Source organism: Xenopus tropicalis, chromosome 4, assembly GCF_000004195.4.
Source record: "Xenopus tropicalis strain Nigerian chromosome 4, UCB_Xtro_10.0, whole genome shotgun sequence".
NCBI lineage: Eukaryota > Metazoa > Chordata > Amphibia > Anura > Pipidae > Xenopus > Xenopus tropicalis.
Genome location: NC_030680.2, coordinates 60,847,475 through 60,861,366, shown reverse-complemented (window position 1 = coordinate 60,861,366; position 13,892 = coordinate 60,847,475). Strand labels below are relative to the sequence as shown.

Sequence of the window (13,892 nt, the reverse complement as noted above, 5' to 3'; positions counted from 1 at the left end):
GATGTGTGAAAGGACTTTGTTTCTTTGTCAGCCAATGTAGGAACATTAAACTGCATTCAGAGGTGTTTGCTGGGAAATAAAGAGGCTAAAGAGAAACTCTTTCTACCCTGCATATGTACAATCAGCTTTGATAAATGGGTGCATTAGCATGAGGGAAAGGAGCCATTTGTACCCAGAGCCAGCTAGGAATATGACATTTTGGAAGCAATATGTAATAACAGGGTACAGCAAATGCTGATAAAATGGCGACATTAACAAAACACATCTTTTATTAATACTGAAAATTACAGCCAAATCTCCCAAACAAAATACCTTTAGGCAAACGGAAGATGCTGCTCTTAACCTAAATGCAGGGCTCTGCATTTATATATATGCTACAATATTGGTACTCATGGAGATGATGGACTATATCTGTGCACCAAAGAATGACAATAAAAAGGGTGATGTGGTACAGAACACAATCTTATGGATTTTTTCAATGTAATACCGCTCACTGGATGTGTCCTAATTCTGCCATTCAAGATTCAAGAATTCAAGAGCTAAACCTTTGCCAGATGCACCACCTGTAGGTATGAGAAGAAAAGCCAGAGCAGTTTCTCTTTACAATATTTGCTTTAATAGGCCTACCCATTCCCTGAACAACAAAAAAATACTAATACAAATTATTTCTTTTCCTTCTTTTCTTCTTTCTTTGCTTCACTCTTCTCTTTTTCCTTTTCATCTTTCCTCTCCTTCTTGCTTTCCTCTTTTTCCTGGCCTTCTTTCTTTTCCGCATCCCTATTGGCAATCTTATTATTGATAAGATTATGAAGGGCTACCACAGAGCGGATCAGTGAGGCTAGATAGACCACAAGCATCTGGTCATTAGTCTTTAAGTAGAAGGCTTTAACAAACTCTTGGAGGTTGACATCTGGCAGTAGGTTGAAGACATCCTGCAGCTGATAGATGATCTGGTGATTGATGGGTAGTTTGCCTGAGGACACTTTCTCCAGGTAGCTCCTGATGTCAAGCAATTTGGAGTTCAGTCCCTTCAGTCCATGCACCTGGTTTGTAATGCGTTGCGACAAGGTCCCCACTGTAGTATCTTTGATGTCTCTGTATATATCAAAAAAAGTTTTATGAGTCTGCATGTCTAAATTCCATTGACATGCCTGAGTGCAAAAGCCAGAGAGCATTATGCAGTGATCCCCAGCCAGTGGCTTGTGAGCAACATGTTGCCAAACTCTTGGATGTTGCTCCCAGTGTCCCCAAATCAGTGTGCATAGAGGCTACCAAATAGCCAATCTCAGCCCTTATTTGGCACCTCCATGAACCTTTATGCTGCTTGTCTTGATCCCCATTTCTTTTTACATTTGACTGAGGCTCACAAGTAAGAAAGGTTGGGGACCCCTGCAGGAGAGTTTCTGGCCCCTGAGGCGGCTCCTGTGATGCCGCTCCCCCTCGGGCCCCCACGTGCTTACCTTTACAGCGCCAATTTCCCTGGACCAGTAGCACAGCCCTCTGATTAGTTGTCACTTATAAAATTTGCTGTGTTACAACAACCAAACAGTACAACATGTCATCAGTTGCCATTACCTTAACAAATGTTCCACTCCAACTTCTTCTGCCTCTTCTGCACCAATCTCACTGGTGACATGTTCAAAAGTCTTTGAAGTTGGTGTGCCATCCTGCAGGGTGAATAGGAAGCCAAATGATAAAACCATTCTAGAGATGCTAACTCATTTCTAATGAATACAGTTATGTGTTTCAGTCCATATTTGTTAAATCCCCATAGACCATAGCAATCAATGTAAACTTACAGGTTGGTTTCTAATAGTTATTAAATTAAAGAAGAAGGAGAGATACAATCACTGGGGGTGCCAAAATATTAGGCACCCCTCAGTGATTGTGATCACTTATCTGATACACTGGGCTGGTGCTCCTAGGAGAAAATTGCACCAGCCTGGGGTAACTGCGAGAGCGATCCTCTTCCTTCTTCGTCTTTCCGCCATTTGTGCATATGCAGTAGAGTGAAAAGCTGAACTTTAACAAAAAGCCTGGTTTTTCACATGCGCCGGCCCCGTGATTCCAAAGATAGACGACAGAAGGATTGCTCGTTTGCTACCCCGGGCTGGTGCGGTTTTCTTCTAACAGGAGCACCAACCTGGGGTATCAGGTAAGTGATTACAATCACTACGGGGTGTCTAACTTATCCTTCTCCTTTAAAGAATGAAATTAGGAAGGCACCCAGTAAAGTGTATTCTTATACTAAGATGCACTGCAGCTGATACAGCTTTTGTTAACTAGGTAAGGCTTTCCTCTATTAGGAGGAACAGAGTCTATGAACTACCAAGCTCTAAAGGTTTATAGACTTAAAGGACTGGGCTGCGTAATGGATCCTTGAGTGTACAGTGTTGCAATTTTTGTTGTAAGATTGCAGATTTATTTAGAAAGATATTTCTATAAGACATACATGGGAGATACTCTAATCCTGGGCCTCTGCCCACTATATATAGAATTAATACACTAATAAAGATGAGATGTCAGAAAGTAAGAGATACAGTGGCTTGCAAAAGTATTCGGCCCCCTTGAACTTTTCCACATTTTGTCACATTACAGCCACAAACATGAATCAATTTTATTGGAATTCCACGTGAAAGACCAATACAAAGTGGTGTACACGTGAGAAGTGGAAGGAAAATCATACATGATTCCAAACATTTTTTACAAATAAATAACTGCAAAGTGGGGTGTGCGTAATTATTCAGCCCCCTTTGGTCTGAGTGCAGTCAGTTGCCCATAGACATTGCCTGATGAGTGCTAATGACTAAATAGAGTGCACCTGTGTGTAATCTAATGTCAGTACAAATACAGCTGCTCTGTGACGGCCTCAGAGGTTGTCTAAGAGAATATTGGGAGCAACAACACCATGAAGTCCAAAGAACACACCAGACAAGTCAGGGATAAAGTTATTGAGAAATTTAAAGCAGGCTTAGGCTACAAAAAGATTTCCAAAGCCTTGAACATCCCACGGAGCACTGTTCAAGCGATCATTCAGAAATGGAAGGAGTATGGCACAACTGTAAACCTACCAAGACAAGGCCGTCCACCTAAACTCACAGGCGAACAAGGAGAGCGCTGATCAGAAATGCAGCCAAGAGGCCCATGGTGACTCTGGACGAGCTGCAGAGATCTACAGCTCAGGTGGGGGAATCTGTCCATAGGGCAACTATTAGTCGTGCACTGCACAAAGTTGGCCTTTATGGAAGAGTGGCAAGAAGAAAGCCATTGTTAACAGAAAACCATAAGAAGTCCCGTTTGCAGTTTGCCACAAGCCATGTGGGGGACACAGCAAACATGTGGAAGAAGGTGCTCTGGTCAGATGAGACCAAAATGGAACTTTCTGGCCAAAATGCAAAACACCAAAATGTGTGGAGGAAAACTAACACTGCACATCACTCTGAACACACCATCCCCACTGTCAAATATGGTGGTGGCAGCATCATGCTCTGGGGGTGCTTCTCTTCAGCAGGGACAGGGAAGCTAGTCAGAGTTGATGGGAAGATGGATGGAGCCAAATACAGGGCAATCTTGGAAGAAAACCTCTTGGAGTCTGCAAAAGACTTGAGACTGGGGTGAAGGTTCACCTTCCAGCAGGACAACGACCCTAAACATAAAGCCAGGGCAACAATGGAATGGTTTAAAACAAAACATATCCATGTGTTAGAATGGCCCAGTCAAAGTCCAGATCTAAATCCAATTGAGAATCTGTGGCAAGATCTGAAAACTGCTGTTCACAAACGCTGTCCATCTAATCTGACTGAGCTGGAGCTGTTTTGCAAAGAAGAATGGGCAAGGATTTCAGTCTCTAGATGTGCAAAGCTGGTAGAGACATACCCTAAAAGACTGGCAGCTGTAATTGCAGCAAAAGGGGGTTCTACAAAGTATTGACTCAGGGGGCTGAATAATTACGCACACCCCACTTTGCAGTTATTTATTTGTAAAAAATGTTTGGAATCATGTATGATTTTCGTTCCACTTCTCACGTGTACACCACTTTGTATTGGTCTTTCACGTGGAATTCCAATAAAATTGATTCATGTTTGTGGCTGTAATGTGACAAAATGTGGAAAAGTTCAAGGGGGCCGTATACTTTTGCAAGCCACTGTAAGTTTATGAAAACAGTGATTCTCTCTAAATATAATCATTGTGATTTCAGTATTGACTATACACAGACCCTGTTTGGCTATAATGAGTAAAAGATTAAAACTAGTCATACTCACATCATGAACTTCTTCCACAGAAATGTACGCCTCAGTGGGAAGGCCCAGATCTTTTGGCTTTACATCAATTATAACCAGCACCTGAAAGAGAAAAGTATATAACATCAAATTAGGCACTAAGTTAGAGAATCAGTTTGTATTACTGATACACCATGAACAAACCTCCCCAAGTGTTCCTGTCTTAAAAATCAGAAAAAAAACAGGCTGTATCATTGTCTTGATGATAATTACATTGTTTAACTTCCTCTAACTGTATGAATAGCAAACCAACACCATGCATCCAAATGGGGCAAACCACTTACCTTGCTGATAATTTGCTGAATTACATACAGGAAGCGTGTGATATTATTGTATAGCACATATCACTTTAGAAGATGAGGCAATATTAACTTTAAACAAAGATACAAACATCCAGTTTAAACTTAAAGGGATACTTCCATGATTTTTATGTTGTACTTTTTATTTCTAAAAACACTGTTTACATAGCAAATAATTCACTCTACCATATAAAATGTTATTGTTGATCCAACAAATGTATTTTATTTTAGTTGTAATATTGGTGTTTAGGCGCCATCTCAGTGCATTGTGCCTGATTCTGAGATTTCAGAAGGAGCCAGCGCTACACATTAGAACTGCTTTCAGGTAACTTCAGGTAACTTGTTTCTCCTACTCCCATGAAACTGGAGGAGTCCCAAGCCGGACTTGGATTTCTTACTATTGAGTGCTGTCCTGATATCTACAGGGTGCCGCTATCTTGTTACCTTCCCATTGTTCTGCTGATTGGATGCTGGGGGGGAAAGGGAGGGGGAGATATCACTCCAACTTGCAGCACAGCAGTAAAGTGTGACTGAAGTTTATCAGAGCACAGGCCACATGGCCTTCATGGAAAATGAAGAATATGGCTAGCCCCATGTGAAATTTAAAAATAAAATATTTTAATAAATGGATTTCAATGCAGGATTCTGCTGGAGTAGAACGCATTGGCACCTTAGTGCAGTCCTCACCTATATTGTCTCCATAAGAGTGTTGTATAATTCCATCATTAGTGCAGGGGTCCAGGCCATATCAGGAAGTGACTCAATCTATTAGTGACCTCACCAAACAAACCAATTTCAAAGCATATGACCAGAGAAAGGCTGGACTTTATAAGGTAACAACAACAACCCTCTTGCAGTTGCAAAGTGTTAGGCACTGGCCCGGTAATTTGCAGCTCAGTAGCACCATCCTACTTTACTTTTGCAGGTGCCCCTCTGTCAGATATAAATTTGCACATGCACAGTAAAATGGTTGGACTTTGCGTTAATGTGCATACTAATTCTCACTGGAAAACCAGATAACATGGCGCAGCAGCACTGAGATAAATCAAACTTTCCAGTGCCAGGAACAAACCTAGAAATGCTATTTATTGGGGGAAGCCTATATCACAGAGATCTGTGAGTGAGACAAGAACAGCTTCCAGAAACATCTTAAAATGACAATTAGAAAACTGTGCACATTAAACTGGAACAGATATACTGTAACATATATTACCCATATTGTCCCCAGAGCCCACTAAGGCAAATTTACGGCAAGCTTTACAATGACCAAGCAGAAATATACACACACAGATCAAACTTACCGAATTTGGGCAATATCTTTTCATCAGTTCATTAATGGCGATGTCATTTTTATGAAGCTTCGGCCCAGTATGGTACCAGCCCACTATCCGTTCACGAGCTGAAAAGATTATAAATGAAGAACAAAATCATGTTACATGTTATAATGAAGAAGATATTTTCTTTAACAATAAAAAAATGGACAATGACCATTTCTAAATTAAGACCGAAAATCTATAATGGTTTGCGCCTGTAGGTACTTATTTGAATGGTCAGTTATTTTATCTGCTTTGGTTATTTTGCTTAAATCTAATCCTCTGGTAATTAACTGACAGAAAAGAAAGTGATGTAAAATCAAAGAACTCACCATTGACCTTTTTGAACATCCCATACATGTTCTCCAGATAGTCGTGATCCAGAAACCAGACAGAATCATCTTTATCATCTTCATCAAATGGAACTGCAGGCAGAAAGCATCTGTATCATTATTCTGTCATGTACACTGTCACCCAAGAGGCATGTTGCACAGTAAGACTGCAACTATTTTATAGTCTAACTCTTATGTTTTGTGTTGATTTTGCTCAACAGAGAGAATACAAGTTCCTGCATTAGCTGCAATGCTAAGGCAGAGGTAACCCCATTTGTCACGATGGAATCTTGCGCATGTAGGTCAGATCTAGACATGGTTAAGATCTTGGTGGAAAATATAAAGACATAGGTGCTCCAGGTTATATTTGGAAGTTATCTTTGTCTAAATTTATAGAGAACACAAAAAATATACAATATGCACTACAGAAATCATCACCTTGCAAATAGACCATGTAAGAGGTTATATACAGGTTACCTATGACTCTGTGTGTATACACACGAAACACGCCAGAATGTATATATGAATAAAGCTGTTTAACCTTCACGGCTGCCCTGGTGTCCGACTGAGTGTGTGCCATATGGTGCTTTAATTCGGTATTTATTGCTGCATGCAGTTGTTTTTATGCCTCCTGTACCTTAGTTTTCATATGCAAATTAGGATTCAGATTCAGTAAACGGCCAAATCCCAAAATAGTGGATTCAGTGCATCCCTATGTTCCGTATACTGACACACTTCATTGACAGAAACATGACACGTCATTAACATTAACTGCAAATGTAATATTATCTACAATTTATTTTGTGCCTAGAACTGGTATGGCAAATACTTCTCACCTGCAAAACTGTTGGAGACATCTAAGATTTTCTTGTGCCAGGAGCCCAGCAAGACACCGACAACTCGCTTTTGGTTTCCGACCTTTCCAATTCTGCAATTGACAAACAAACAAAATCATAACTCTATACAGGTAATGTACTGAATTTTTCCCTTCATTGTGCTGCTACTATAAAACACAAAGTTTTCAGTAGATGCACTGAGGTTATTGATCAGAGGTGGACATAGGAGATTCTGCTAGCTACAGTGCATCCCCTCAAGGTGGGAATTACTGGCACAGGATACCACTGACTCTGCTACCACAACCTAAGTTAATAAGCACATGTTGCAAACAGCAGCAAGCTATTAAACTATACATATCTCTATGTACTTTGTAACATATGCTATTGGTTTTGGGAAACAAGGGTGGTGGAAAAACTGCCTCAATTCCATTAATATGCCTGAAGATGCAGAACTTTACCGGCTACAAAAAAAAAAGTGCCTGTTACATATGTAGGATCCCCTGCAATACTTACATATTTTTCACTGGTTTTAAAAGATGTGTAAAAAAGTAAAGGGAGTTTCATTTAGGTAGGAACAACATTCCCAGCATGTATAAAAAACATTAGATTAACATTTCAAAAACATGCCACAGATCTATAGGACAGATGCCAGGTGTCAGAGGCTCAATTAGTGGATACTTACTTTTTTAAATAAATAGTATGTATATATATATATATATATATATATATATATATATATATATATATATATATATAATGTTTTTGTATTCCAACATTACATATTGCTGATTCATGCCCAGATTTGGTAGGGCAATTTGGTCATTTGCAAGCAGAAAAATATGGTAAACTTGAGGAATGCAAAAATACATGTTTAAATATATTAAAAAATAGGTTTTAAGCATTAAAATAGATGTTCGTAAAATAGATTTATTAATCGTTCAACAGTTAGTAGATTTTTGGGGTAATAGCTAAAGATCCCCACTATGCAGGGCTGGTAGTAAGGGAGACTTTATTACAAACAGCACCTACATTTATATATATATATATATAATCTTTGAATTATAACATTTCCATAAAAGTAAATCCAGGCCTGCAGGGGTGATGCACCACAAGCACATTATTCCTCTGCTCACTATCTTGTTGTACAACACATGGGTTTACTAGTCAAAGGGAAACGGTTTGTTCCTACTGACTGATTTAGATTTGGAGACGTGACAGTAACCTTGTCTAAAGAATATCCACGTAGGGTTAACCAGCAAGGGGCAGGGCCAGCAATCTAATGGTAGATGCAATGCACAGCACATGGGGATGCTAAGGAGCAATTATAAAATAAAGCAAAATAACCCAGGGCAGATGTTAGCAAGTTAATGGTGTATTTGATATCAGGCCTATTCAGTTTGCTGAAATCTGAACACTGGAAGCACATTAGGGCCTAATGTTGGATACACAAGTATGCTGAATAAAAAAAGACTAATTTACACGAAATGGAGTGCGGGTCCATATATATATATATATATATATATATATATATATATAATGTCTGAATAACAGCGAACAACTGAATAGAACAGTACTACAGTGACACAAGGGCTTGATGCACCATCACCATGGGTATTGGAAGTGCCCAGCGCTCATTCACATGCAGGTGCCTATACACTAGGGGGTGCTCAGAGGGTGGGTAGGTGGAGGTGCCAGGACGGGCATTCATCACCTGTCAGAGCCTATTCCAGAGCCTATAAGACTGGCATTCTTAAGCCATCTCTTTCCGTACTTGGTTACATTACCGCACAAACCCTGCGCTTATATTACTCTCCCAGCTTGGTTTGAGCTTGGAAATAAACAATAAATAAATGCCCGAGCCTAGTCCCTTGCAATCACTCCCGGGGCTGTCAACTCGGCCTCTTCCGCCCATGAGTCAGCAGCTAACACAAAAGATCGAACGAGAACTTCACTCACACTTACCTGTTAAAATGATCTACCACGCTAAGCAGCACCAAGGGGTGAACCACAACTCTATCTACCGCCAGTTCAGGCATCGCTCCCGGCTTCGATGATACACACAATCAAACACCGGCAGGAACACACACACTTCACACAGCTACCACAACTTCCGTTGGAACCTAACCAGAGTTCATCGCGCACCGGAAGTGACCTCATGTAAACGGCTAACCTCCATCTTGCTGCAGGCAAATAGAAGTACGCCAAAGAGTGTGTAGAAAAAGAAAAATGTTATGAAGAGCGATCTCTAGTGGTGAGAAAAGAATTATCTTTTTTTTCCCGGTCTCGGATGTTAGGTATTTATATAGTTTTTGTTCATGAGGTGGGAAGGTCACTGTTTGTGACCAAGCAGTTGAATTTCTAATAAAACAGATGATTTTGTTCTCAAAATGTGTCTTGAGTGTAGTGTAGTTATAGAAGCTCAATGCCTCTGTTCACACGTAATGAGGCTTATCTACACCCTGGTGCCAGGATTCTTGCAGATCAACATGCACCACAAGGGCATGTTTTTTCTTTTTTTATTACAGAAACTTTTTTTTCTGCTGCACCAGGGCCTGCTGCTAGGGTTCCATCACATTGGCCAGTATAGAGAATGGGGCTCATTCAAATAATGGGAACATACATTATTTAGTAAATTTACTGTTTAAATGTTTGGGATCAATGATATGGGCGTACAATTTTTGTTTTTTTTGTACCAAACACCTAAATAGTTTTTTTTGACTGTGAAGGGAATGCCCTCCATTTATCTATATTTATTAAATGTTTGGGATCTCTCAAAAATGTATTTGTTTTTTTACAGCATTATGCCATCCCCTGTGGTCAGCCATCGGCTGGTGCAAATTTCAAAATGCAGCAGGACAGTGACCTGAAACATACTTCTAAGCTATTTAAAACCTATTTGGGGAATACTGTCTTTGATGTACCGGGTAAAATAATCACCAGATAACAACCGTACAGAACCGTACAGAACTTCACTGTTAGTCACGTTAGTCACATACATCCCAACAATTAAAAACTAGATAGAGGGACATAATTAACTGCTGCTCCATGATCTTTAAACCATGCACACCTTTTAGCCACATCCCCAAATATCATAACCATGATAAAAACACATAAAACCCCTACCAGACATGCCAGGAAGCTCAGTGCAGAAATGGAGAGACTGAAAGCATTACCTACATGTGTACAAGCAGAATACCACAGACTTTGTGTCCAGTGCTCCCATGCTTTTTGTCTCTCTCTGCCTCCCTTTGCCTAGCTGAAACTCCTGTAAAAATCAAAGATTACCCTACATTCCACAGTAGAACACATTATCATATTTGTTTTTTGTTTCCTACTATTTCAAATGAGAACATCCTTGTTGGTGATCAGGCAGACAAGGCGGAGAGGTTTTGTTGGTGTCCCCTAGCAGGCCTGGACTGGCAATGTATATGTATGTATGTATATGTTTATTTATGAAGCGCTATTTATGTACGCAGTGCTGTACAGTAGAACAGATTAATACAAACAGGGAGTTATTAAGATAATAATAGATAAATCCAAAGTATAACAATAAATACAAATAAATATAAGGTACAGTTGCAATAAGTTAAGAGTCAAAGACACAAGAAGATGGAGGTCCCTGCCCTGTAGAGCTTACAATCTAGATATCTGTGGATGCTGGTGAAGGGGCTGCTGTAAGATGCCATAGACTGTTTGGGCCTCTGTGTATTTTAAATGCCAGGGCCTATTTTGAATCCCAGTCTGGGCCTTTCCCCTAGTGATAAGTATTTAACAGTAAGTATTACAAAATCTGCTTTAATCCAATCACACATTAGGGTACTAAGGCACTAATGGCAAATAAACACCTTAAAGTGCACTGTTAGGCCATATGGGGATATATTTAGGCTGGACAACAGCATCATTCATTCCTACTCTGTCCCTGTTACGCATTGATACCCTTAATGGGTATCTAAATGAGTATTGTGACTGCAACTATGAGTGAGATGGTGTATTGCTCTATTAAGGGAAAGTAAACACAAATATGATATTTTGCCTAATGAAAGAAAATGTTATTCTAATGCTTTCCTCTTTTTGCACTCACTGCTGGTTCTGACTATAGAAACAATGTAGCAGAAGCCAGCTCACCTCCTGTGAAGACTCCTGTTATCACAATACCTTGCATGCTTCTTCATAGGTTAATTAATCTGCTGGCAACTGCTACATTGTTTTAATAGCTAGAGCCAGCAGTGAAGACCATAACAAGCCAACTGACAGATACTGCTTTGTCCTGAATGTATATTGGAAAGTGTCTAAGAATTACACTTTTTTTGCTGGGCATATTTTTATTTTCAGACTATGAAGATTTTCATTTTATTTTTAGGTTTTGTATTCACTGCAATCTCTGTAAGTTTTGCTCCAGTTTCCTTTTTATACTGTTATATTTTAGGGCATATATTGTGTGAAACTCGCATTTGGCTGCATCGCATTGGTTGGTATATTGCATTATGAGTGATTGTGCCGAATCACTGATTCTCTGCATTACATCACATGCACGGGGCAAAACGCTAATGATGCTGAAAGTAATACTCTCATAATGTCACTGACACATTCTGTGGGCTAATATGGCCTTCTTAAAAGGCAAGTAACACAAATGGTGCATATATTGTAAAATCTCTTATTTGGTGAGGTTTGGCCAAAGACACAGCAGGCCAAATAGATATGATCCACTTATTTGGACCCTGGGTCAACAATCAGATCATAATGGGGCCTGTGGAGAAAGAAATGCATCAACATGCTAACTTGGTCCTAACAGGAAAGGATTTCAACCTGCCCTTATACATATGCCCAATTTTCATCTAGATATCTATAGGGTTGACAGCTGGTCGGTATTATATCAACCTAGCCAGTAAACCACCAGCCAATGCTGTGGCCAGTATTACTTATTTTCAGCAATGCACTTGCTGCTTCATTTGAATTTACCTGATGTTCTACCCCTGTCCTGCCTCAGATTCTCCCCAATTTCCACTTCCAGCTCAACTTCTTTCCCCTCTTCTACTATCACCCCACCCTACTCCCCACTCAATCCACCCAGGGGTCCCCTAGGCAACGCGCATGCGCAGTTCACGCTTGCAACACTAGATTTTTATTGGGCAGGAAGTTATAAGGGCTCATGTATGATACACTCCCTGCCACCCGGGCAGTGCACATGTGCAATATAACTTTTAGGGAGATAACTGTATTGTGCAAGCAACCCAGGGATTATGAAAAATGGGTGGCGGCGCCAACTCCCAGAAGCAATGTCTCCTATCTCCTATCCTCATGAATGTCAGTGGGCATGGGTATTATAAAACTTCATCCTAAAGCATGAGGAATCACCAGCAGAAGGTAACAGGACAAACATCAAAATCCAAATTGATCCTTATAGGCCTCAGTCAAACAGGACTATGAAGCTGTAGCCTGCAATTGGGGGCAAAATTTTAAAATTTAGTTGCGGTGGGGCGGCATGCCGCCCCTAAATTCCTACCACCCCTAAATTCCTGCCGCCCTAGGCCTTGTGGCCTCTTGTGGCCTTGTGGCCTCTTCACAAATCCGGGCCTGCTAGTCCCAAAGTGTATTAATGGCAGCAACATATTTGGTCACTGACTCCTAAGCCCAAAGATAACTTATAGCAGTGACATGTTTATGGGATGGTCCCTAATAGGCCCAAAGTGGGTCCCAAAGGGTATTGGTATATTAGCAAGTCTGTACCTCCTCAATCAAGTCTCACAACCTACTAATCCTAGCAATATGTTTTTATTTATTTCCTGTTATTTATATAGCCTTACATAGATTATTCCCTGAGGAGCTTACAGTCAAAGGTCCCAGTTACATTCACACACACACACACACACACACACACACACACTATGGTCAGTTTAGACAGAAACCAATTAATCTGCCTGTGTGTTTTTGTGTGGGAGGAAATGCATACAGGCACAGGGAGAACATACCAACTATTTGCAGTTGGTGTCCTGATAGGGAATGAACTCAGAAATGCAGCACTGCAAAGTAGAAGTGCTACTCACCGAGCCACTGTGCTGCCCATCTTACGAATGGGGGCAGCCTCGGGGCGCTCGGAAAAGAAATCCAGCACTGACAAGAGGCACCACTGTGGAACTGGTGTTAAGGGAGTGTGGGGAATGGGGGGTAAAGACAAAAGTAGAATATGAAGATGAGGTTCTGCAATGTGTGAAGTGGGGGCTTTAAAGAAAAAAATGTCAATTTAAAAAGTGGTGTTATTGGCTAAAGATGATTTGAAGGGTTGCTTTTGGGGGTTAAGGATTAGAGGATGAACTATTTGGGACTGTTGGAAGAAAAGCAGAAAATACATTGCTAAAGTAGAGTTGAGGGGTTTATAGAGGAGCCATCAATAGTTATTCAATGGGAGGTCTGAAATGTGAGCAGTGGGAAACTGAAGCCAAGGAGGTATTTTAACAGGACAAACTAGAGGCAAACTAGATTCTGTCACAGAGAGGCATAGCTGTGGTGTGGGTGTTTTTTAAAATGATTTGAAATAGGCAGCAGTGAGAGTGCTTGGAGGGATATGAAGATAAATAAAGATAATTGATTGAAGAGTGGGGAAGAGTTTTTCAACCCAACATGAAGTTTGTTCCCTTCTAGTTGCAACTGTATCTTGTATTTATTTGTATTTATTGTTATACTTTGTATTTATCTATTATTATTTTAATATCCCCTGCTGTATTAATCTATTTTCCTGTACAATGCTGCATACATATGTAGCGCTTTATAAATAAAGATATACATACATACAAATTACATGCAAGGTACAAATAGCAAGTCAAAACATACCCTT

At 40.2% G+C, this 13,892-nt stretch overlaps 1 protein-coding gene across 1 annotated transcript; it reads right to left on the bottom strand.

The window, feature by feature from the left end:
* Positions 1-593: 593 nt before the first annotated feature.
* psmd7 (proteasome 26S subunit, non-ATPase 7) lies at positions 594-9,179 on the bottom strand. The gene is given in 7 exon segments (NM_001037272.1): positions 594-1,095; positions 1,576-1,667; positions 4,263-4,343; positions 5,881-5,978; positions 6,225-6,317; positions 7,061-7,152; positions 9,023-9,179. Coding segments are annotated over 7 exon segments (963 nt in total). The 5' UTR covers positions 9,097-9,179; the 3' UTR covers positions 594-662.
* Positions 9,180-13,892: the final 4,713 nt, after the last annotated feature.